The 26261-nt window shown below is 41.0% G+C and overlaps 1 protein-coding gene across 1 annotated transcript; it reads left to right on the top strand.

Moving 5' to 3' along the window:
- The first annotated feature begins 212 nt into the window (after positions 1–212).
- On the top strand, positions 213–25838 carry CCDC81 (coiled-coil domain containing 81). Its single transcript, XM_029957412.1, has 13 exons — positions 213–233; positions 327–455; positions 3592–3653; positions 5042–5186; positions 8550–8806; positions 11612–11691; positions 13908–13987; positions 15954–16062; positions 18928–19012; positions 19642–19788; positions 20710–20828; positions 23161–23277; positions 25638–25838. Exons 2-13 carry the CDS (start codon positions 377–379, stop codon positions 25774–25776), a joined length of 1419 nt encoding a protein of 472 aa, XP_029813272.1. The 5' UTR covers positions 213–233; positions 327–376; the 3' UTR covers positions 25777–25838.
- The last annotated feature ends 423 nt before the right edge of the window (positions 25839–26261 follow it).

Below are 26261 nucleotides of genomic sequence, written 5' to 3'. Positions count from 1 at the left end.
GCAACACAGCACGCCCTCCCTGGGGCTGGCCTATCCTCCCTCAGTCCCGTTTTCCTGTTGGTGGTGTGAGCAAGCTCTTACTAGTGGCCCCAGCGCTTGGAGTTTACCACCTGGTCCAGCGCAGCTCTTGGGGTTCCTGCGGTGGGAGCACTCACAGAGCCAGTGCAGGGTGGGAAGGGACGGCGAGAAAGGAAGTGGAGGAGGTTTAGCAGAGGCGAACACATCGAGATTTGGTAATTTTTAGTTTGAAGATACATTGATTAAGATACATTGAAGCTCCCACCTTGGTGGGTGGGAAAGTAACATTGTACAAATTCTCTATGAAGGAGGAAGACCCGAGAGGACTCAGCACCAGCACCGAGCCAATAACATCAGGATGGTCGGTACCCTCAAACCTGCCGTGCAGGACTTGGGCCAGCAGGTGCTGCCTTTCCTGAAAAGGCTGACCCCGCAAGGTAAGCAGTGGGGGCTGAGTCTTCCCTGCCTGTGGGGAGGCAGAAAACCTCCTTCCGCATCCTCTGGAGTGGCCAGGTTATCTTGACAACCAGCTCGGAATCACAGCAGGCTCCCACCTGATGCCCATAGAGTTTCTTTATTGAATGTGTTCATGAGGGAAAGGGGCCAGCTGAGGATTTTGAATGCCAGTGATAATCTGTTAGCCTGGGGACTAGCACAAAGTAAGTGCTCATTCAGTGGTAGCTCAAAACAACCACCTCCAGTGGATCCTTCTCAGACTTGATGCAATGACATGGCTACTTTTGTTGCCCCTGATATCTTGGGAGCTGTGTTAAGAAAGGGAGATGATCATAAAAGCAACTGGGTGTTTGCAGGAAGACCTGACAGCTTTTCATAGAAAACCTACTAGGCTTGATCAAAAGCATAGTTTCTTAGAAGAGTCACCCCAGAATGACATCGAGATCTGTTTGTGAGCAATGGGAGTGCTTGGGAAGAAAGGGGCTCCAGAAATGGAAACTTTACTACTATCAAGTCATTGTCAATAGGAGTAGATGCCTCATCTCTTTCTCCTGCATCACGCCTAATTTTTCCTGATAAAATAAGTATAAAATAAGCATTAAATATCATGGTTTTATGGATTAAAATATTTGCCTTACTTACAAACATACATAATTTCTTCATGCAAGTAACTTTGAGGACCTACTGTGTAACCAAATAATCACAGAAAGAAATAATTTCAATTAGCAAGGAGGAGGTGCATGGTACTGGGAACTTTCACTGTGGCTGAGGGGGATGGGAATGTGTGTCAAGATCTGATGAAGAAAAGAAGACTTGAGCTGAGAGGGGAGGAAGGGTGAAATGGATCCGTGGAGTAGGGAATGGAGGGGAGGTGACAGGGTCCTTGACAGAGGGAATAAGGAGGATATTGATGAGAGGGAGGGTGGTGTGACTGAGGAATGGAAAGAAAGTCAATATGGCTGCTCTGTAAGCACAGAAGCCAGAGGGTTCCAAAGGAGGCTGGAGAGAAAGGGAGGGGTCAGGTGAGGAGGGCCTTGTACATCATATTAAGGATAGTGGCCTTCATTTGAAGCCTGATGGAAGGCCATTGAGTGTTTGAGCATGGAGACAAAGGAGGAGTTGAAGGGCATGATCATGTTTGTGTTTTGACAAGATTGCTCTGGTTGCAAAGTGGGGAATGAATTGGAGGGTTAAGAACACCTATAACAGTAACTTCAGGGAGACTGAATGGTATCTTGGTGTAAATTTTTAGCACTAGTCAAATGAAGCCCCCTGGGTCCCTACCCAAATGTCTGTTGTTAAAAATTATTATTTTAGGGCTGCCTGTGTGGCCCAGTTGGTTAAGTGATCAACTCTTGATCTCAGCTCAGGTCATGATCCCCACAGTTTGTGAGATAGGTCCCTGGGTCGGGCTCTACACTACAGTTTGGAGACTGCTTGGGATTTTCTCTCTCTGTCTCTCTCTCTCTGCCTCTCTCTTTCAAAGTAAATAAACCTTACAAATATTATTTTAGATATCATGTTAGTATATTTGTTGAAAGCCAAAATATAGCACTTCAGAAGCAGTAAGTTAGGATTAGGCAGGGGGTCTGCAGAGCACTAGCAGTAGAAAGAGGTGACCGCTGGTAGTCTAACAGTAACAAATGAGAATGAAAAGCAAGTCAAGAATTAAGCAAAAATATGGTGATCATTTTGCAACATATTAGTATGTTGTACTAGTATGTTGTATACCTGGAACTAGTATTATGTGCCAAACTGAATCTCAATTTAAAAAGAATATATTGTTTTATGAGTTTAGTAATGATGTTATATGAGCATGAAGCATTTGACAAATTTGGAAAACTACACCTACTACATGCTCCTCACTGTTGATAGTACACAAAGATTCAGTGCACAAAGCAACTTAGGTCTCTGCTGTCATGGAGTTTATCAAATGCGCAGGGTTGTGGAGAAAGAAGATACACACAATCTCTATAAAGACCCCCACCCCAGCCGCCAACAAAGAATGAAGCCAAGACAGAAGTAGAGAGACATTTAATGCACAGATAGCAGCCTTTTATGCCTTAGTGGCATAAGTGGTTTAGGGGCACCTGGGTGGCTCAGTCGGTTGGGCCTCTCACTCTTGGTTTCAGGTCAGGCTGTGACTGGTTGTGGGATCCAGCCCTTTGTCAGACCACATGCTGACTGTGGAGCCTGCTTGGGATTCTCTCTCTCTCTCTCTCTCTCTCTCTCTCTCTCTCTCTCTCCTTCTCTCTCTCTCTCTCTCTCTCCCTCTGTCTCTGTCCCTCCCTCAGTCACATGTGTGGCCTCTCTCAAAATGCAAAAAGTTAGTTGGCTGAGCGTCTGACCTCCACTCAGGTCATGATTTCATGGTTCTGTTGGAGAGTTTGAGCCCTCTATCAGACTCTGTGCTGACAGTTCAGAGCCTAGAGCCTTCTTAGGACACGGTGTCCCACTCTTGCTTGCTTGCTCTCTTTCTCTCTCTCTCACAAATATATGATATATAAACATTTAAAACATTAAAATAAAATAAAGAATAAAGTTTTATATTAATCAGAGGGCACAGAGTAGACACTCAATAAATGCCTTTTGAATCGGTGATTGAGAAAAAAGGGCTAGGGTTAAATAAGTGATGGAGATTAAGGAGCACACTTAATCTTGTGATGAGCACCAGGTGTTGTAGGAAGAGTTGTGTCACTAAATTATTCGCCAGGAGGTAATATTATACTTTATGTTCACTAAGTGGAATTTAAAAAAGCACTAAAAAAAGGCTAGAGTATACTTGATTAATTCTATTTATAGGATAAAAGGAACTCTGTCATACTTTTATAAAGAATAAAAGGAAATGTGGGACAGAGTTCTCTTTATCCTAGAAAGACTTTATTCAAAAATTTATTGTTGTCATTATTTTTAAGTACATTTTTGGAATGTAAAAGGGTAAGCTTTGTTACTAGGAAAATTAACTTTGGAGAATGACCTTATTTTCTATTAATTCTAAATTAATTGGGAATGATACTTGTTTGATTCTGCAGTTCATATTTACTTTTTTGTTTATTATCTCTAGATACTATCATATGAGTGCTTACATAAAATATTTTTTATTTCCTTTGAATGCAGAAGTCTTATCTATCTGGGGTCATCTGTCGAACCACGTTCTAAGACAGCTATCCTTGCACAAAGTAAGACTTATACGTTAAGTTTCATGCAAGAGTCCAAAGCATTTTCCTTCCTTAGTCCTGTATAATTTTGCTGGGAGCAAGATAGTAGACTTTAGAGCCATCCAATTTAACGTTCAGTCCTGTGATTTTGTGATGCTCACACTTATGACTTACAGAGAGCAGGTTTAACAAACATGGGTTTTATTCTTAGGCCATGAATTTGTAAACGTTTTCTCTAGTGATACCAAGCAGATCACTGACCAACCTGTAGAGGAACTAGATGAATTCTGTTGACCTGCGACTGGATAGTTTTCTGGCATAGCTCTGCAAGGATGTAATGCTTCCTGCCCTGCCTCTTTGTAAAGAATGGGTTTTAATTGAAATGCAAGAAGATAATCAGGGTCTGAATTCATCTTGCCAAAAATGAGGAACTTTTCCCAGCCTTGAGTTTGGATGGCATGGAACTGGAGAGAAATTTGGGGACTTTGAAGGGAGCTGGGAAATTATGAGACTTTGATATCCTACTCACAGGTCCCATGATAACAACCGACACGCTGAATTCATCCTTCAAACTTATTTTGTTTGGTCTGATAATTTGAAGTAGTCATCATCAACTAAAATTTGGAGAGTTGATATAAAGTTTGGGACTTGTTTGTCTCTTGTCTTGAAAAATAGCATTCAGATTTAACACCATCGGTTTTCCCTTCCTGCATGATGACACTTGGCTGGAGTCAACAATGGGCTCTTCTCTTGGGATGGGGTTTGTACTTTCTAGCCAGTGCACTCTTTGGCTGGCTACCTTCACTCCCTTGCATTCTTTCCTGGTGCCTGTAGACATCTGAGTTTGTAACCCTTGAGGTATGACATTTCTAGAGAGCCAGAGGCCTAGTTTGGGAGCCGAAAGCATTTGCTCGTACCCATCAGCCAAGATCACGACCCTGAGGCAGATGCCTTGGATGCTGACTTGCATGATTCGAAGTGAGAAACAAAACCTAAAGAAGGAATGAGAAAGCAGAGATTCTTTGGCTTTTGAAGTTCCCTCTTTTGAATGGCAATGATTACAATGTATACTTTCCCACACTTGAGGACAAGAGGAATCTTAAATATAGATGAAAAGTAACAATGTCATCCATACAAGTTTTCTTAGTCCTCACAGCCTGTGAATGATAATGGAGATGCAGGATCTGATGTCAGAAGCGTTGTAGATCAATATATGACATTTTATACTTACATGAAAACGTAGGATCATAACATACTATAGCTGTAAGAGTTTGCAGAGATGATTGAATATTTGAGGTTTAATTCTTTTTGTATATTTAAAAACAGCAATACTAAGAGTTATTTTTCCTTATCTCTTCAGTTCAGAATTCTTATGGTTGCTCTTTTATTTTTCTTCCTTTTTCTTTCAGGGGGTTCAGATTCCCGGATTTGGTACTTTTAGTTTTGGGACAGAAAAAACGGTCATGGGAAAAAAGAAGTTCATTCCCATATTTATCGTGGACAAAAAATTAATGGAGCGTCATGGACTAAAACAAGACCAAATAGATGTTCCTGGTAAAGCTCTTCAATATTTAAGACATTCTCAGGAAGTAACTGGTCTGGGGATGAAAAGGAAAGGGCCAAGTTTTTTCAGTTGCTGCTTTGAGTTTCTGATTTGAGCTCACTTTTCACATGGCCCCTATAGATGAGGGAGAGACCCTGGTAGGAAATGCTAGTCCTCCTGCAAGACATTTTCAACCTCAGTAGCTTCAGAGGCAGGCATGGGAAGACTTGATGTGACATCAAGACAAATTTACATGCCACGTTACAGAGTTATAGAGGCTGTATTCATTTTCTAGACCCTCAGAAATTAAAAGCGGTTATAAAGAAAAAGTTCATTAGGGGCTCTGGTTAGAATAATTGTCCATACTAGTTATGAAAAAGATCACGAATGTGTTTCTGTCATATATAATGTACATGATTAACATTGAGAAGTGAGCAGGTTAATAATTCCTTAAAGACTTAATGAATACCTTATATACACCTCTCACAGCCTAGCATCTCCCTCCCTTGCTTTCTCCCTCCCTTCTTTCCCTCTCCTTCCTTTTGCCTCCCTTCCTTTTTTCCTTCGAGAAATATTTACTGAGGGCCACCTATGTGTGAGGCCTTGTTCCAGGCACTGGAGATATGGTGATAAGCAAAAGGGACATGGTACCTGACAGAGGATGCTTACTTACCTTCCAGCTTTGGTGTGTGGACTCACTGACACCTGCCCTGGTTACTGAGAGGCCTTTGGAGATGTCCTTCCTGATTTCTGAGCTGTGTTCCTTTTGACATTCCTTATCATCCCCTCTTGCATTGCCCTCCTATGTGGATAAAGAGATATAGAGTCCAACCCCCAATGTCAGCAGGTGAAAAGGCGAAACCTGGCCTTTATGGTAACTTCCCTAAAAGTTAATTTTCAGAGTCACTTCCCACCAAAACATGAAATATTGGAAAACAAAATACCAACAAGTTAGACTTAGACTTCATTATGCATATGATCTGTACAGTAGATTTGATGAACTTTTCAGTCATTTTTACCTAGAGTTTTATGACAGAAGACTTATACTAACTCACCAAAAACCTACCGAATAAGACCAACTTCTAAACATCTTGGATCTCAGAGTAGAGTCCACACAAGTAGTTTAGACTATGGTTAATTTTATTTTTCCAAGGCTGAAGAAATTTCAGAATTAAATGTATCTGATTAATTTAATTCACATGAACAATTCTGTCTATAGTTTATCTTTGGGGTTATGAGTCTTTGTCATTAGTTAAGTAATTAATTAAACATTACACAGTGATTCTTAAAGGTTGCCAAGACATGGTTCTTGCATTGAAGAGCTCAGGATTTAGCATGGGAGATAAATATATAAGCAAATATTGCAACCTGATTAAATGCTATGAAAGCAGTGTTGATCAGAAGTAGAACAAAGGTAGGGGACCCCAGAGGAAAGCATACCTAGCTTTGCTCAGGGAGGCTTAGGAAGATGACATATACCAGGAGGTCTTAAAGGATGAAAAGGCTTTGCTGGCTGAGAAGCTATGGGAGATATTTCAGGAACCGTGAGAATAATTCAAGAGGAAAGAGTAGCGCCTATTAAGGGAGTAAGAGGTACTTCTGTGTGGCCAAGGCATATGATTCTGCAGGCAAGTGGAGGGAAAGGACAAAAATGGTTGGTAGCATTTAAATTGTTAAGGCTCTGCAGGCAGTATGATAAGGACTTTGGGATTCATCCTATAGGCAATGGGAACCACTGAAAGTTTTTGAGCAGGGAACTGTGTGTCCTAGTCCAGTTTTGAACTGAGGAGGATAGTTCTTCTAATTATAGCAGTTTGATGAAATATGGGGGGAGCCTGACTGCAGTGGCGATCAGGAGGAAGATGAAGGAAGTCAGCAAAGGAGACCAAGGAAGAGGACATGGGAGAACCAAGAGTGGTGCCACGGACACAGGAGCATAGAGGGGGATGGTCCACTGGAGGTTACAGAGATGTCATGAGATGAATATTTGCAGTGTATCCATTGGCTTGTCCACTATGAGATGATAGTGTCCTTTCTGGGGTTCAGTGGGCTGGAAGACAGATTGAAGAGAGGCATTGGATGAATGGGAGGGGACAATTGAGAGGCAGGCAATATAGCATTTTCTTGTAAGAACTTTGTAGAAAATAAGGTGGAGGGAGGTGGTATAGAATCACCATTAAATTGGACGGAAGACCGTGGGCTGATACAGAGAAGCTTGTGTTACGCAGAGACACTGATCATCCTCGGTACTATTGGGCACTTGGAGAGCTATAAATTACTGCTTGCTGAATGAATGTTCAGAATGTTCTTTCCATCCTGTTTCTATTAGCGGATCTTGTGACTGCCTCTTTTTGGATTGATCATCTTGATCATCTTTGTTATTTATCCCCTCTTTTGACTGGTGGTCTGTTATTGTAGAATAGATCCTATGCTTTTTTCTTTATGCTAGATATACTATAGTCCTTTGCAGTGTCATTCATGGAATTATTAGGGAGAAAAAGCAAGTTACCCAGTCTGATACCCTGTGATAGAACACTTTCAATTGAAGGTATCACCTACTGCAGATGCCTATCTTTTCAAAACACTTGACATTGATAGATATTTACAAACATTTTAAAATGATGAGATAACTGGAGGAGATAAGCAAGTGTATTGCTACAGTAAGTCCTGAGAGAAAAGAGGGATGAAAAATTCTGAAAACTCTCTGAAGAAAAATGCAATTAGTTATTATTATATTGTCTCCAAGAGAAAATCAAAAGCTTGTCTGGAGTTCCCTTCGAAACCTAATTGTTCTTTTTTTTTTTTTAAATGTTTATTTATTTATTTATTTATTTATTTATTTATTTTTATAATAGTTTACTGTCAAATTGGTTTCCATATAACACGCAGTGCTTCTCCTCACAAGTGCCCCCCCTCCATGACCTTCACCCCTTCTCCCCATCTCCCCCTTCAGGCCTCACTTCATTTTCAGTATTCAATAGTCTCTCATGATTGTGTCCCTCTCTCTCCCCAACTCTCTTTCCCCCTTCCCCTCCCTATAGTCCTCCATTAGGTTTCTCCTGTTCTCCTGTTAGAGCTGTGAGTGCAAACACATGGCATCTGTCTTTCTCTGCCTGACTTATTTCACTTAGCATGACACCCTTGAGGTCCATCCACTTTGCTACAAATGGCCAGGTTTCATTCTTTCTCATTAAAAAAAATATACTTTTAAGGAAAATTCTACTGATGATGGTCTATTGGTAGGGTACAGCTAAGGGCTTCACATGGACAATTCTATTTTTGAATATTAAGAATCAGATGATTGTTTGTGAGTGTATATGATATGACCTTGTTGTAATTTCCACTTCCTTTCCCCCATCCTGTCTCTCCTCTAGGTGACATCCCAGTTTTTCCACTGGATTTTGATATGATATCCATGGAATCCTCGTTTAGGAAGGATTTGGTAAAACATTGTGTGAAGGGGACAGTGCATCATTTATCACGATTCATTTCCACCAGCAAAAGAGTGATCTTTCATCTCACTGGTATCGGGGTCCTTACCATTGAAGGCACTAAAGTCCAGATGCGTTTTTTTGAGGACTTGACCTCTGTGCTGGATCGAACTTGGGCTATGGAGGAAGCTGTCGCAAATGTAAATTAATGTTTTCCTTCTCCAAACCCCTCTTCCCAATCAATGTTTTGAATTACCTATGTGTCATTATTAAGAAATATTCAGGTTGACATTTTATTTATTATTTTTTCAAATGTTTTTTTATTTTGAGAGAAAGGGCATGGGCGTGCAAGTTAAGGGGCAGAGAGAGAGGGTGAGAGAGAATCCCAAGTAGGGCCTGCACTGTCAGCATACAGCCTGATGTGGGGCTCAATCTCATGAACCGTGAGATTGTGACCTTACTTGAAACCAAGAGTCAGACTCTTAATTGACTGAGCCACCCAAGCATCCCAGGTTGATGTATTTTAATTGGCACTTACCCCAAGTGCCAAAAATGCTTGTTTATAGATGATTAACTCTTTAACAAAAAGGTTAGAAGGGCAAAGAAACTTTAAGTTTTGAGTCCATGCCATCTGAAGAATATAAATTAGTAATGGATGCTCTCATACTTCTGAATTCTTTATAGTACTTAATAGTGTTTGAAAGTTCTTCCACATCTATGATTTCATTTGAGTTTGAAAACATTATAAAACTGGCATTATTCTTATCCTAATTTTACAAATGAGAAAAATTGAGGCAGAGGGATTCTGTGGGAAGCCTGAAATAAGAGTGCTAGTAAGTAGTAGAACCAGACTTCCTTAATGGTTCTTTCTTTCTCTCTCTTCCTTCCTTCCTTCCTTCTTTCCTTCCTTCTTTTTTTCTTCTTTCTTTCCTTATTCCTTCCTTTTCTTTCTTTCCGTCTTTCTTTCTTTCCTTTCTTTCCTTTCTTTTTTTCTTTCTTTCCTTCTTTCTTTCTTTTGGGTGAGCTGGTTATAACATTTATCTGTTTATTTATTAGTTTCTTGAATTATTTCCTTCTTCATTTATTTTGAGAGAGAGAGTGTGTGTGCACAAACAGCAGAGGGGCAGTCACCAGGAGAGAGAGAATCCCAAGCAGGTTCCATGCTCAGCGTGGAACCAGGAGCGGGGCCTGATCTCACAGACTGTGAGCCAAGATCAAGAGTTAGATGCTTCACTGAGCCACCTAGGTGTCCTTATAGTATTTGATTTTAGTGATAGCCTACAATAAATTGAGTCATGGAAACGTATCTTTAGCTTTAAATTTGCCATATTGTGGAAAAAAATTCATAATTGACCCCATCATTATTAACTGTTCTGTAGCTGGTGTGACCTTCATGCTAGGTTGGACAGAGCAGAGTTGAAGGAGGTATCAAAATCATCAATCAACAGGACTACCTGAATGCTTAGTGTGCCCTAGGGGCACCTCCAGGAATGAACAAAATTGGTACCAATGAATTATATGATCACAGAATGTTATAAAATCCTGGATCCCAGAGAGCAAAAGCCTGACTTTTAAGTGAAAATGCTATAAAATGAAAGTCCGTAAATATGATCATATTCTACTCTCTAATGTCTTCTTTCATAGAGCTTTGGGAATGAGGACTTAACAGTTGTATTTAATGAAGCTCTTGGTGTTTTCTCCACAATCTGGCTTCATGTAGGATTTTAAAGAGAGGCACTAACCCTGTGTATGTAAAGTGGAAACACACACCATCACCCTCCCTTTTCCATGAAAACACAGTAGAAGCCAGGCCAACGTGCTGGCCTGTCTCTAGTCTTCAGGGATTCTCCAGAACTTTGTAGCTTAACAATGTGTTTTTAGGAGAGGACAGCAATTTTAATTAGCCTGCTGCCCTCTGAGACATACCTTTGAAGGAGCATTTTCCAGAAGGAGTAGTCCCGAGAGATATTCTATGAAAAAATGATCTGGAGGCCAAAGCAGATGGAGGGCTGCTGCATGTGTCACCCTCCTGGACAGAAGCACAAAACACATTGGCATGTTCAAGGATCTGAGAAGTCTGGCTAGAAAGAAGCCACTTTAACTGCCTGAACTATGAATCATGCAACATTAGGTTAATCCAAGGCTTGTTCACATCAAAAATTCATTTGGGGAAATTGTTGTCAAGTGGTGAGGGTGATTGTCTTTCCCCCAAATGTCCCATAACTTAAACCTGAGTGCTATCCTGCAGAACAGCAGTCTTGGGAAGCGGTTGGTTTATTTCAATGATGCTGCTTTTGCTGGAACCATACTGAAAACTTCTTTTGAGAAATTCCCATCAAAACCTTTTGTAAGCCATATCATTAATCCAAAAATAAATTTGTATCTTATTCTACATTAGGATCATGTAATTATGTCATGACTGCATAACGTAATAATAATGTTAATAGCTGCTATTTGTTGAGTGATGATTCTGTGCCATCCACTTATGTACAGTAAGTCGTAAAATTCCTAAGAATTAGATCTTGTTATCCCCAGATACCCAGGGTCGAAGGCAATATAACATTCATGTGAACATGAATCCACGTGACTTCAAAGCCCATCTCTTAACCACCCAATTTTAGAGTTATTTGGGTCAAGAGTGGAATTGGCCTGCTTGCTCATTTTCCTAATGGTCTCAACAAGTCAGCTCTCCTCTGAAAGATATGTAAAAGAAGCCATCCACTCTGAAGGTAATTTCCAAAGAGGAAATGGATTGAGAAAAGGCAGCATCAGTGGAATTGGTTTGGGACTATCCAGGGTGATAAATGAGACGAATTCCTCTTTGGATTTTAAGCTGGAGATTTAAGCACTAAAATAAAGAAAGAAAGAAAGAAAGAAAGAAAGAAATAATAACAAAGAAAGAGAATATCATGGTAGCCATTTTTCTGAGTCTGCCTATAGCTTTGATTTGTCTGTGTCCTAGACCCCTGCCCCAGGTATAACCTTTCCCTGTCTCTGTCCTCCAGAGGCCTGGCAAGGTAGACTCGATGATGTCCAGCAGCAAGACCTCGGGGAAGCCACCCAGGTTTCCGTTGATATTTCAAAGGTCAGTATTTTGCTCCATAGGTTCCTCCAGGCACAGCAATCCTTGTTGCTTTATTAATGTGAGTGGGCACTGTTTCTCATTGTTTCTGGCTCATGCTGCCTTCAGTGTACTCTCTCTCTAACTCAATGCTTCAGCAATGAAGAATTTGTGGCCTAAGCTTTCTGTAGTTAAGTTAGAAAACAAGGGCCAGTTAGACTATTCCTTTTTTATGATAATTCAACAACACTCTACATTACTTGGTGCTTATCATGATAAATGTACTCTTAATCACCTTCATTTCACCCACCTCCCCTCTGAAAGCCACCAGTTTGTTCTCTGTATTTAAGAATCTGCATTTTTCTTTGTCTCTTCTGTTTTATTTGTTTTGTTTCTTAAGTTTCACATATGAGTGAAATGATACAGTGTTTGCCTTTGTCTGTGTCTGGCTTGTTTAATTTAGTATTATACCCGCCGGATCCTTTTAGACTATTCATTGTTAAAACGACTCTTAGTTCCCTGGAAATTCTGATTCCTCCCATCAATTTTAGTCCCTGTAATATGAGTGCAATTCTTCTCCTCTTCTGGACTTTCCTCTACCTTGCACTACTTCCTCTGAACTAGCTTCCTCTTTCTGCCATCTGGCCCACCTCTTGTCTGAGCTCTGATTCTCATCACTCGAGTGGTTAGAGAGATAAGGTAGAATAAAGGAACAACGTTTTCCCAAGAGTGCAGTGGGTTTTACTGGTGGCTTCTCACAATGATTAGAATAATGACCCTTAAAATAATATGAAAATAGTTGTCATCTATGGAATACTTACTACTATAGATGTCAGATACTGTAAAGCACTTTCTCAATATGATTGTACTTAATCTTCACTACAACTATTTGAGATGTGTTTTTACTTTTATCTATGTTATAGAGGTGCAAAATTCACTGTAATTTTCATTTATTTTTTGTTCTTTTAAGAAGCGAAACCACGTGGTGCAGTATTAACACTGGAGTAGGAATCAGGAGACTTGTGTTTTTTCCCCAGTTTGGCCATCACTGGCTCATTGTGTGCCCTTAATCATGTTCTTAATCTGAATTGCTGTGCCATTAACTATTACACGTTTTAGGTAAAGGAAGTTTAGTGAATAACAACCAGCCTCCCAGAGTACTATCTGCTCATGGTTTTTGAGTCTGTGACATCCTTCTGTATTGGTTTGGACAACCTCCTGTGGGAAGGACCATATGACATATACCTCAGCAAAATCAGTGTGAGGGTCAGAACAAACAGGAGAGATGAGTTAGTGTAGACTCTTAGTTTTGAAGATGAAATGGACAGACAACTGAGTGGCCAAGCTAGAAATAAAACCATAGCTCCTGGCTGTTCCACTATTCTTTCCATTGTACCATGTTGCCTTACTCATTCAAAATAAATCACTGGATTCAAAATCATTTTATTGTGATTGTATTTTGGCAAGGAAATTTGGCTGCCCCCTTTGGACATATTTTGGCTTCAGCATTCCAGGAGGGAAATAATTGCAGTGGGTCAAGAACAGAGATGGAGGCTCCTGTCAACTAGAGAGCCTCGAAATGGACATGAGGATTCAAATGCTCAAAACAGTGGCAGATGTTTTACTCATGTGAAGTTTGGTCCCTGCATTCACTAGAAGTACCACCCCTCCCCCACCCCCCTCTCCTGCTTACAGCTCTAACCCAGCACTCCATACTTGAGACCACAGAAAGCCTACAACTACATGCACCAACTGAACACATCCATTCCCCCATTGTGTCTCTACAAGCCCCTCCCTTTTGCCTGGGGAAAGGATGGAGATGTGGGGAGGAGAAAGAAGGAGGGAGGAGCAGTTATTTCTGGGCACATTTCTGTCTCTGCCTACCAGACTGTGAATCGTTGCCTTAAAGGCCTCCTCCAGCTAGCTTTCCCTGTCACCGCTATGCATCTGGTTACAGAACTCGAAAAGACACATTCAAACTGAGACCAATAGAAAAGCTTAAATTCCTCCATTTATCTTCATAAGTGCTGCTTTTGAGACCTCAATATTGAGAGGGGAGGTCTTGGTTGGATCCCAGACTTAGCCTCAAAGACAGCCTCAGCAACTCAAAGCACTTGCCCCCTTAACAGAAGTGGGCATATTTCAGAACCAGAGAGCTAGCTGGGTTGCTTCTCAGGATTGAGAGTTCACACGTTCACCTATTGAAGCCCAGTGCAGTAAACATCATGGCTTATTTCTAGAACTCAGCTCAAGGAGTCAGAGAAAAGAACACCTGTGAAGACCCTTGTAGCAGATGGCCAACTTGAAAACAATGGAGAAGGTAAGCACAATTTAAATGATGGTTCAGACAAAAAAGGCATCAGAGGTAGGCCAATGATTCTGTCACCCTTTACTGCTGATGAGTCTAGCCTTATCGCTTAGTGAGTTCTATGTTCTAAATAAATACAGTTAGGATCATGAATAATGACTGTCTTCTTCTTTTTAACAAATATCTTTTATTCCTGCAATCTTGTATCTCTTCTTAAACACTTTCTGACTCTCGGGTTTTAAGACAGTGATCTCTTTACTGGTTCCTCATTACTTACAGAGGTAAAAATTCATATGCCCACAGGGTCCAGTCATATTATGTAAATGCATGAAGTGGGCTGCATGTAACATGATAGGTGACATGTTAGCATCAATAATAACTTTTATGAAAAATGAAGATTGGAAATTTTACATCTTTGATACTTGGCTTAATAGAAGGTAGCTGGATTTTCATATCTGTGACTTCATTTAGTCTCTTGTGGTATGTTGTCTCAGTTGAATCACATGAAGAAAATCTAATCCTTGGACTTCAAAGCCTTTTGGAAAGGATCCTAGGGATCCTTAGGGGTTTCCATGCTACTCTTTGGAAACTTCTCTAGGAGATTGTTGTTTTGAGGGAAAGACAGTAATTGACATTGAAGCAAAAATGCTGACTGGGCCAAAAAAAAAGAAAAAAAAAAAAAGAAAACCAAACACATACAGTGGGTAAACATTGGTTTATAGATATTGTTTTTGCAACACGTGGCCTACAGGATTGCATGTAAACTGTTAGCCCAATATCCGCATGGTTTTATGTCTGTAGCCTCATCTGTCACGCTTCCCGATAGACTCCTTCTCTGAGCAAAATTGTCTATTTAAGTCCTTCTAACATATCTTGTCCTTCTCTGACTTCATGCTTTTGTTCATTCTTTTTCTCCTGCTTAGAATGTCCTTCCTTTTCTTAGAGTCTCTCCCAATTTTTCCTAACTCTTAGCATCCTTTTTACATCTCACTTCCTCCATGGACACTTTTCTTATCCCTGCATTCTGAAGTGTCTTCTCTCTAAACATGGCAGACCCTTAAAGATGGCACCACCAATTGGAATGTAGACATTTTTCATCATTGTCCTGGGTTGCTATTTATGCAATGCATGCAAAGCACTTAGCATTGTAGGCATGTAGTAAGACCTCCACAATGAGAGCTCTCATGTATTTTGTTTATCTCTTATTTTTCTCTACAACTATAGGTCTTCCCCAGCTTAATGATGGGGTTGCGTTCAGATTAACCCATTAATAAGTTGAAACTATCATAGGCTGACAATGTGTTTAATACCTCTAACCTACTGAACATTATAGCTAGCCTATCTTAAATGTGCCATCTAGCTTATGTTATCTAGCTTATGTTGGACAAAATCATCTAATACAAAGCCTACTTTATAATAAAGTATTGAATACCTTATGTAACTTATTGACTACTGAAAGCAAAAGACAGACTGTTTGCATGGGTACAGAGTAGCTGACCGTGTATCGCTTGTCTCCTCTCCTGACTGTGGCTGACTGGGCGCTGCCGCTGGCTGGGCCACCGAGCAACCCCAAGGGAATGCTGTGTCATGTATCACTAGTCCAGGGAGAGATCACAATTCAAAATTCAAAGTGCAGTTTCTACTGAACGTATATCGCTTTTACACCATCAAAAACCACTGTCAAAAATTCCTAAGTCTAACCATTATTAAGTTGGAACTGTCTCTATATCTTTAGAAAGGTCATGAAGGGCAAAGACTTGCCTTTGCATTTTCTAAAGTGAATAGGCAGTGTGGTCCCATCATAAATACACAGCAAAAGTATTTGTTTTAATCACAATAGGGCAAGGGACAAGAATTTAAGAAATATCTCTTATATGCAAATTTTCCCAGGTAGAATAATGAGTTTTAAAAATCAGTTAAAGTACAAAACCACCCATTTGAACTTGAAAGGAAACTTGGTTTCTCGTTCATTTCACAGAGGTCGTTCGAGAAAAACATGCTCGGAGTCCTCTCAAACTGCCAGTTGTAATCCTTCCCAGGCCTATGCCTGATAATGCTGGAGGTGGTAAGATTGGGAAGCCTGAAAGGTAATGTGTTGGCATTTTATCTAGTGTATATTACTCAATATATTTTCCAGTTCTATCTTGATGCTGGGAATTTAAATAAGCTTTCATTCATTCCTTCATCCTGTATTCTTGAGAACATTCTGCCTGTTAGGTGCTTGGGATTATAGGTTCAGGCAGGGCTCAAAGTCTAGTGGGAAAGCCAGACATACATACAGTGGTGAATTATGACTCGGGAGGATAAATGCTATGACAGAAGTCGAAATGAAATAACACAGCAGGGGGGAGCATCTAACTCTCTTGTGGATTTGGGAAAACTTCCTTTGTTGTTTTCTGAGTGCTTGGATATTATGATTTGACAACGTTTCATTATTTGGATCAAATTGGAAAACAGTTTTACTAAACATGGTTGGCATTCAGTGAACATTTTTTGAATGAATGAATGTATTATAATTCATTATGGCCGTGTCTTCTAACAATGTCATGTCGAAAGATTTCTATTTTATTTGGTTTATGTTTGCTTACTTATTTAGAGAGAGAGAGAGAGAGAGAGCGAGCAAGCAAAGGAGAGGCAGAGAGAGGAGAGAGAGAATTCCAAGCAGACTCCACACTGTCAGTGCAGAGTCCAATGTGGGGGTCCAACTCACAAACCATGAGATCAGGACCTGAGCTGAGATTAAAAGTCAGATGCTTAACTGACTAAGCCATCCAGGCACCCCAAAAGATTTTATTATTTTCCTTTTTGAGAAACATACTTTTTTTAAAGTTTGTTTTTTACTTATTTTGTGAAAATGCTAGAGAGCTAGTACGGGAGGGGCAGAGAGAGAGAATCCCAAGTGGGGCTTGAACTCAGGAACTCTGAGATCATGACCTGTGCTGAAATCGAGAGTTGGACGCTCAGCAGACTGAGCCACTCAGGCAGGCATCGCACATAGTACACTAGTTAAAACCTCAAATCAGTCAACCATACTCAAGTTATTGCACTGTGCTTGCAAATTTGAATTTGTGAATATGTCACAATGTATCATTGTGTGATGCATGCATTTTTTGTGATCCTAAAGTCATGTTCAAAACCCTGGACATGCTTGTTTTGAATAATATCATGATTATGATAGATAATTATGAATGAAATGTCTTGTACTTTAGGATATGGTTCAACCCAACAGACCATGGTGTGCTAGGCACTACTCTAGACACCAAAGACACAGAGCTATAAGACATAGAAAGACATGTAAATAGTCTCTTCAGGAGAGTGAACAAGTAGTAGACATAGTAAAGACAACAAAAGAGGAAGGAGTAATTAATTTTTAGGACTTATTAGTGGAGGCTTCCTATAGATGTTGATCAAAAAATGGTGGGGTTTTTTTTTTTGGTGATGATTATTGAATTACTACATGTGTATGATGGAAATTTTGAAAAATGAGAAAAGGAATGGATACCAAAAAAATCACCCACTATACATATATTTATATTTGAAACATATACACACATTTTAAGTACAACTGAGATCATATCATAGGAAGCCTTGTCATACTCAACATTAAGCGGTAAACATTTCCCCATGGCTTTGAGGATCCCAGGACATGAACAAATAATTGCACATCATTTCATTAATTAAACCTTTTGTTTCACTGATCTCCTTTTGGATATTTAGATGATTTTTAGTTTTTTAATATTATAAATAATAGTGTGACAATTTAGGTACACACAAGTCTCTGCACACACCTGAATATTCTATAGGATGAAAACTTTAAAATGGTAGAGGTAAGCGATGAGCCCATTTTTCATGCCTTTGATACATGCTACCAAGTATTCTCGGAAAGGTTATATCAGATTGTCTTCCCCGTAGCAGGAATATGAAGGACTGATGTCTTCTCCATAGTTTTGTTTGCCATTGTACCTTCCAACGGATTCCATTCTTACCCAGGGTAAAAACCAGAGTCCTTGTAAGATCCTGACTGGTCTCTGATCTCTCTCCAACTTTCTGTGCGCTATCTCATTTCCCTCTGACCACTTGGATCATAGGCACACTCCCACCTCAAGGACTTTGTACTCATTCACTGTGCCTGGAATGTGTTTTGCATCAGATATCTGATGATTATTAATCCCCCCCCTTTTTTCAGATATTTACTGAAATGTCACCATCTTGGTGCAACTTGCGTGGACATTCTCTTTATGGTTTAATACTCCATCCCTCCAGCATTGCAAGGCATTTATCACCTTCAACATTCTGTCTTTTAAGTTCGTTTATTTACTTTGAGCGAGAGAGAGGGTATGTATGTGGGCAGCGGAGAGGCAGAGAGATGGGGAGAGAATCCCAAGCAGGCTCCAATGCTCAGGGCGGAGCCCGACATGGGGCTCGATCCCAGAATCCTAGGATCATAACCTGAGCTGAAGTCAAGAGTCAGATGCTCAACTGACGGAGCCACCAATTCACATATACTATTGAATTGACTTATTTGTTTATCATCTGGATCTCAGTTCCAATCGGAATGTTGATTCCATACGGACCTGGATTTCTTCTTCTTCACTTGTTTTTCTATGTTTTGTTCTTCACCGCATCTCTCTGCCTAAAACAGTGCATATAATAGGCACGGTGCATTTTGTAGAATGGATACCTTTTATCCCCATTTCACAGAATTGCTAACTGGGAGTTTTTGGAAGATGACCCGGCTTGCCTAATGCCAGTCAGCTTGTAAGCGAAAAAGCTGGGATTCAAACTCCAGTTTATTTGACACAAACTATGGGTTCTTAGCCTCAACACATATATATCCTCTAAGAAAAATCACTAAGATATTTTTCTTTCTCTTCTATTTACACTTGCTTCTCTAATTATCATTGCTCATGTCAGATGTTTACATGTTAATTCATGTTGCACTCTTTCTATAGATTTCCATCTCCACATTATATGAAAAATGGCAATAAAATGAATCCAAAATATTCTCCAGCCCATCGTTTCTTGGATCATAATGAGGTAGGACAGGTACAATGTCTTCAGATAAACTTCTCTTTCTGTTCCTGACTTCTGCTTCTCAGTAAGAGTTACGGGAATTGCTCTTTTTTGTTGTTGTTAATGTATGGATATGGCTCGAATACTCAGGACCCAAAATTGGACTGCGATAAATATATCTACTAGTCAAACTCTATTAGGGTTTACACAAGTAGGGTTAAGATATCTCTTTCTGATTTTCAGTTGGTATAAATACTTTTCTTTCTTGAGATAAAGAGAGGGCACACATGAGTGAGGGCAGAGAGAGAGAGAGAGAGAGAGAGAGAGAGAGAGAGAGAGAGAGAGAAATAAAAAAGCAGGGTTGTGCTCATGTGAACCATGAGATCATGACCTGAGCCAAGATCAGATACTTAACTGACTGAGCCACCCAGGCCTCCCTAGCAGAAATACTTTTGATCCAATGAGAGTGCAGTGAATTCTCTTGGATATTTGTGCTGCCCACTTTGCAAATCTCATGTTTCTAATTGCCGTCAATACATTATTTTATAAAGCATGTTGCTTGACATGCTCAGTCTTTGGAAAGCCTGTGAAAGGAATATGAAGGAGGAAAAGCAAGGCCAAAAATCAATTTGTTTTCAAACTTGGTATTGTAGGAAATGTGTGACATATCCTTGGAACCAGCACAGAGCAATATTACACTGAATGGTGGCAACAAGGGAATGAAGAATGACGGAGATGGTGTGCAGTTCTATCAGCACTACAAAATGTCAAAGGATGAGGAGGATCTCCTAAAACACCAGGTAGTTCAACACCTCAATTGAGGAGCAGGACAGTAGGGACATGATTCTGAAGGGCCACACTAAATGCTCCATCATATGTCTGTACTGTAATGTATTTAATCATCTCCTAACTGCTGGACTACAACCTGGGTTGTATCCAAGTTTTCATAATAGTGAGCAACACTGGGATGAACATCCAAGCAGCTGCATGTTTGCACCTGCCACTGATTTCTCCCTGTCCCCAGCCCCCAGGGACTGAGTTTTAAGGGGAGAACTCCTCGATTTCTATGGTTTGATTTATTTGTTATTTATCATAAAATGTAATCAAGCTTTCCCCTTCCAACCCATGGCCTATCTCAAGCAAGCAGAGAGAGGATGGCACGTTCACATTTGCACTGTCCAGATTTCTGTGGTCTCCCATAATTGACCATACGAAGTCTCTTTTGCATTTGTGATATCAGGTAACTACTCATGAAATCTTCCATTCCCTCTTACCATCCCCACAGAGGTACTGCCTAAAGCCTCAAAATGGGGAAAAAACCTTCCCCAACCCACTTTTAGAAATCTATGAAGCTATCAGAAAGTACCATTGCCTCCGAAAGGGAAGTTTCTACCTTGGTTGGAGTATTGTCATGTAATGGAACAAAATTTTTAAAGACTGTATTTTCAAATAATAATATTTTCCCAAAGATGAGCAGTCTGGCTCATCAAGAAGCATGTCCAAAAACTGCTGCTCATACTCTTGGAGATTCTGGAAGTATGAGGAATCCCAGGAATGCGAGTCATCACAAGGAAATGAGTCTTCTCAGACTTTCTATTGCTAATACCTACAAATACTATCAATTAATCATTGATTTTAGTCTTCTGAATTACTACCTTTATTCTTGGTTGTTGTTTTTTTTTATATTTTCGAGTAAATGAATTATTTCTCCTTCATTCCAGATACCACACTATTCCCAACACCTCCATGAAGAAATGAATAACAGAAGGCAAAGGGAAATAAAACAAAGACTAACCACACAGCTGGTGGACCACCTGGAACATAGGCAACCCAAGGAACAGTGAGTCTGGGTGACAGGCTCTAAAAACGGGCCGGAATTTTCACGTGAAGCTTAGTTCTATGTGGGATTCAATCAGCATTGGTCATTTCACTAGCACGACTGTAACCACCTGAGCCAACCAACTCAGCTAGCAGCCAGTACCACAGCCTAACATTTCATTAGAAAAATGGACAAAGCTGTCATCACTATAATTATCATTATAGTGACACCAATCAATAATTAATTACAGAGTATCATTTTATATTGTTTTGTGATCACTAATACTGGTAAGTAGAGGGAGGGACATATCTTGAACAGGCACCATTCCCAGCTGTTCCCAGTCAATCTCAAGTCAAAGCTGGGGTTTTATTGTACGAACAGAGGTGTCATGGGGGACCCCAGGGGAAGGGATGTGGGGAAGGGGAAGGGATTTTGTATCTGGTGACCTTACTGAATTCATTTATCAATTCTAGTAGTTTTTTTTTTTTTTTTGGTGGAGCTGAAAACGAGATCTTGAGGAGATGCTTCCGCTCCCATGTTCAGAACAGCCCTTAGTAGCTACGAAATGGAAGCAAACCAAATGTCCAGCCACAGAGGGATGAATAAATACAATGCCTTAACACACATGCAGTGGAATATTACTCCGCCTTTCCTTCAGAAGGAAGGAAATTATGACACATGCTACAACATGGATGAACCTGATGACGTTATGCTAAGTAAAAGAAGCCAGTCCGAATACTGTATGACACATATTGTATGATTCCACTTCCTTAAGGCTATCAGAGGGGTTGAATTCATGGAAAAAGGAGAATGGTGGTTGCCAGGCACTAGAGGGAGAGAGAAATGGGGAGTTGTTTAATTAGTAGAGAGTTTCAGTTTTGTAAGATTTTTAAAATGGTTCTGTTTGAAACGTTTTAAATTAGTTTCAAACAGAGGGAAGCAAACCATAAGACTCTTAAATGCTGAGAACAAACTGAGGATTTGTGGTGGAGGGGTTGAGGGTAGGGAGAAATAAGTGATGGACATTAAGGAGGGCACTTATTGGGAAGAGCACTGGGTGTTGTATGTAAGCGGTGAATTATAGGAATCTACCCCCCAAACCAAAAGCATCCTGTTTATACTATATGTTAGATAACTTGACCATAGATTATTAAAAAAAATAGTTCTGGATATTGATTGCACAACAATGTAAATATACTTAATGCTATGTATCTGTATGCTTAAAAATGTTGATGATGGTCAGCTTAAGTTATCAGGTTTTATTATAATTAAGAAAGACTATGAAAAGGGAAGAAAGATTATGAAAGAAATCTATAATAGGTACCATTTGGACTTTGAGCTCTCATTGTGTTATAGGCATTGGTACTTTCTGTATAGTATCTTATTTAACATTTATAATGACCACACAATAGCTGAATTGTTGCATCAATGCTCATTAGAAGAAAACATGGCCATGTTTCTTTAGGACAAGTGAACTAGCAGAATCCATTACTGATTTTTATCAGAGCGTCCTGACTCCTAGGGGCAGTTGCTGCCTGTAGTACAAAGCCTAGCAGAGCAGGCTAAACCAACCGGTACATTGAGTGAAGTCCCTTCTAGACTTTGATGAGAATGGAGGGTAAGAGTTTCGGTCTGGCAAGAAATAGACACACATAAATAATTGGAACCAGGTTTAACATGATTCACAACAGCAGTGGCTACATGTCTGGAGACCAGTAAGAATGACACTTCTCATTGGGAATTCTGGGAAAAAGTAGTTGAGAGAGATACACTGTAATCGCTTCTTTGATGCCATGACTTTCACCAACTCTTTTTTTGAAAACTTTCGTCACAATGTTAGATACTTTCTTGATTTCATTTTCTTTTGCATAGACACTTTTGTTTCTTTCCCCTTTGTAGCCACTCATTTGTAGTCCTGTGTACTTTGCCTTGTAACATGCCTGTAGCAACTTGGGGGCTGACTACTGACAGCTGAGCAACTGGAATAAAAGGAAAGAAACCTAAAGATGAGGAAATCCATTTGAGATGATTCTTCAGATTAGTAAAAAGAAGCCTCAAAGGAAATTAGTGGCTTTCAAGGCTGAATTAGTTCATTGGAAAAAGCCTTCAATCCTGCTCATGGAAACCAGGATTGAAGCGGAAAGGTCCTAGAGCAGTCAACTATTTGAGAGCTACAGTGTTTTTTAGATTTTCCCTCAATGTTCATGCCTTTCAGTGTACTGCAAAGAGTAGTGAGCCAAACCAGAATGTGTACGGGGTAATCTCCCACAAAGGAATGGGGCTCCGCAGGTTGGTGCATGCCTTCCCCAGTATTGTGACTGTGAACAAAACCAGACTCTGCTGTTGTCTCCAGACACCTGACAGACAGAACTGCTGAAGGGGAGCAGAGGAAGAGAATGAGCCAGAGCCTACAGGAGGACAGGAAAAAAAGCATCCTCCAGAAGAGGCAGAGGGATAAAGCTTTCCAGCGGTAATTCCTGATTGGAACCAGAAGTTCTTGGCAGAGAACCCCCCCCCCCCCCCGTTTACTACCCTGGAATCCTGGGATGGCAGACAGGTTCCCAATGTCAACTCCCATTGATTGGTAGTGGCTGCCTAGCGAACCTGTTGGAGAAAAGAATTCTGGGTTCAGTAGGAAATGCTGTGCTGGTGTATTACAAGTGTCTGCCATGGGTATGTGATTGGAGAATGCTCTGATGTGTGTCATATGCTTGCCATCTTTGCCCTAATCTTTGCCTCTGTGTAGGGAAGCTTTCTTTTCATATTGTGGAGGGTAGGGAAGCATGGGGTGGGGGAGGGTTGGAATTCTCCTTGGAAATAACTAGCTGGACACAAGGAGAGGGAGTTTCCATCTGGACACATCCAAGGCTGACAGAAGGGTCATTTAAGAGCAGAGTCAAGAGGTTGTGTGTAAGATTGGCACCTGGGAAAATGAAATGCCCATTATGAACCAAACAAGGACATGTTCTTGGATTGCGTTATCTCTGTGCCCCCTCTCCCCAGCTACCAATTGACAATCTAGAGTGAGGAACCCTAGTCATGGCTTTGAGAATTCATACTAACTCTGGAAGGGCAGCAAATCTTTTTGTCTTACTTTTATTTGTAAGATGAAGAAAGTAAACATTTCCTTGACATAGCTAACACAGGAGTTTTGTGATCAAATAGATAGACACTGTTACACTTAAAAAAAAATCTTTTACTATGTAAGGTTTGATTTCATAGTATGTTAAAACTTAACAGACCAAGCCTACACAGTCACATGTTATTCAATCCTGAATATACCAAAATAATACTTTAAATTTCCACATGTCAACTAATTTTTATCATAGTTAAAAGTTGTCATAATAAATCTCATCTGTAACTCCATTTCAAGATTTTCTTTTAAGGCATTTCTTACCTGTCTTTCTAATGTTTTGTTACAATTTTGTTACAACCTGGCAAGAGGGATGATGGAGCAACTAATTTCCAAAGTAGAAGTAGGCTGTTTGGTTTAGAGAAGAGGAAGGGAAACTAAGGTTTCAAGGCATTTTCCTTTTGTAATTTTTATTTTTGTTGTCTTTATTTATTTTTAGAGAGAGAGCATGAGTTGGGGAGGGGCAGAGAGAGAGGAAGAACGAGTCCACTGTCAGTGCAGAGCCCAATGCGGGCCTTGAACTCATGAACTGTGAGATCATGGCCTGAGCTGAAGATGGCTGCTTAACTGACTGAGCCACCCAGGCACCCCTCAATGGATTTTCTTAATGTTGGGGAAAAGCAAGTAAAAGTCAGTGACATGAATGCTGGGGAGATTTTGCAGGATTTTGGAACATTGCCTCGCCACCATGGTGATGAAGGATAGAGGAGACCTAGGAAACAACGCTGAGGGTCAGGATATGGCAGGGACAAGGCAGGGACATGGCAGAGCAGCCCTGTTACCTGAAGACCTAGGCCAAGCTGTGGGCAGGGCCTCAAGCAGGAGCAGGTTAGGCAGAAAAATTGGTTGGTGTTAAATAGAAAATAAAGCAAAACAAAAACAAGCTTCACACTCATGCCGTTAGCACATGATACTCTGTCCCAACACAAAAGCAATCCAAGTAGGTGACCCCCTGCACAGCCAACAATCTTTGTTCTTTTACCTTGTAAGACTTTCTTTGAGGCTCCTTTTTACAGAATTCCACTCCTGTAGAAATGTTGGGAAGGTAGGGGAACGCACCAGGGACTGTCCTGCATAATCAAGAGAAACTGTTGAGAGGCAAAATCAACTACTGCCATCCCTTCATTTCAACTCTGAGCCCCTTTTGTCCTCTTTCTCTTCGTCTCCACCCCCTCTCCTACCCTTAGTGCTCCACAGGCCTCTGGACTCCTGGGACTTCCTGATGTCTACTCTAACCTGTCTGCTGGGGCTTAACTGTTAACCAGCAGCTTAATGGCCTGATCTCCCTCTCAGTGGTGTCCTTCCCCCGAGAGCCTGAGAAATAATGATGCATCCACATGGCCACCTTTGAAGACACCTGTGTGCTGGCTGTGTGGCCTCGGGCAAGCTTTGCCTTTTCTGAGGGTCTGGGTGGGTCTGGGGAGGAGTGCTGGGCTCAGACAGTTGTGAAGGCAGCAAGTCTTAAATTTGCTGGAGACAGCAGAGGTTTGGGAGCCGGACACGCCAAGCTGGGGTGAGCTGCAGGAAGCGGTGTGGACAGGGAGAGAGTGCAGGTGGGCCCTCACAGGGAGGTGATAAGCTCCCAGGTGGCAGGTGTTCCTTCTCCCCTGCATCGTTCTCTGGCACCGGCTTCTATGCTAGGCCCCGCACGGACAGGGAGCTCCTCCTGATGACCGCTTGTCCTTGCCTCTCCTCAGGACGTCAACCAGGCTTTTCCACCTGGAGCATCGTGACGGATACCAGCTCCACAACCAGTGCCAGAAAAGCAGCTCCAAGAAGGGCGAGACCCGCCAGTCCTCCCACAACCTGCTCCTGCATGGCTCCCGCGTGGCTTAACACACCTTTGGAATCTGTTTTCCTAGGGAAAGTTGTTGATTTTTAAAATTTTGGAAAGACAATGCTGAAACTACTGATTTTTCCTTGAGAGGGAGAAAGTTATTTTGTTGTTTAGGTCCTTTCAGGAGCAGATTGCTCTTTAACCCCTTGTTGAATTCACATAGGCAGCGGCTCCTCTCCTGCCTTCCTCCCACCCCCACAGACCCTGCTGCCCTGGGAGCTGGGCCTGGGCCCAGCCGCATCCTGGCCGCGGGGCTGCTGCTCTCCCAGCAGCATAGATCAGATAAGAAAACTTTCCTTTTTCTTCAGGTATAGCGAATACATAAGAAATACGTTCTATGTGCCTGACGCTGCGTCATGGTACAGCTTCCCTCCCTCCCCAGAGAACTGCATACGCGAACATTCTCGAGGTGGATTAGCTTATTTGCCACAGGTGGTCAGAGCAATGGTTTCTGAGCTGTCTAGTTGAAGACACACCTGAGGCT

Source organism: Suricata suricatta, chromosome 11 (assembly GCF_006229205.1).
Source record: "Suricata suricatta isolate VVHF042 chromosome 11, meerkat_22Aug2017_6uvM2_HiC, whole genome shotgun sequence".
NCBI classification, from domain to species: Eukaryota; Metazoa; Chordata; class Mammalia; order Carnivora; family Herpestidae; genus Suricata; species Suricata suricatta.
The sequence above is the reverse complement of the archived record's forward strand: the minus strand, read 5'-3'. Positions and strand labels throughout refer to the sequence as shown.

Coding starts and splice junctions, on each gene's coding strand:
- CCDC81 (XM_029957412.1), top strand. CDS start 377: ATGGTCGGTACCCTCAAACCTGCCGTGCAGGACTTGGGCCAGCAGGTG. Junction 13,988..15,953: donor ACTTGAAAACAATGGAGAAG/GTAAGCACAATT, acceptor TTCATTTCACAG/AGGTCGTTCGAGAAAAACAT. Junction 23,278..25,637: donor AGGGATAAAGCTTTCCAGCG/GTAATTCCTGAT, acceptor GCCTCTCCTCAG/GACGTCAACCAGGCTTTTCC.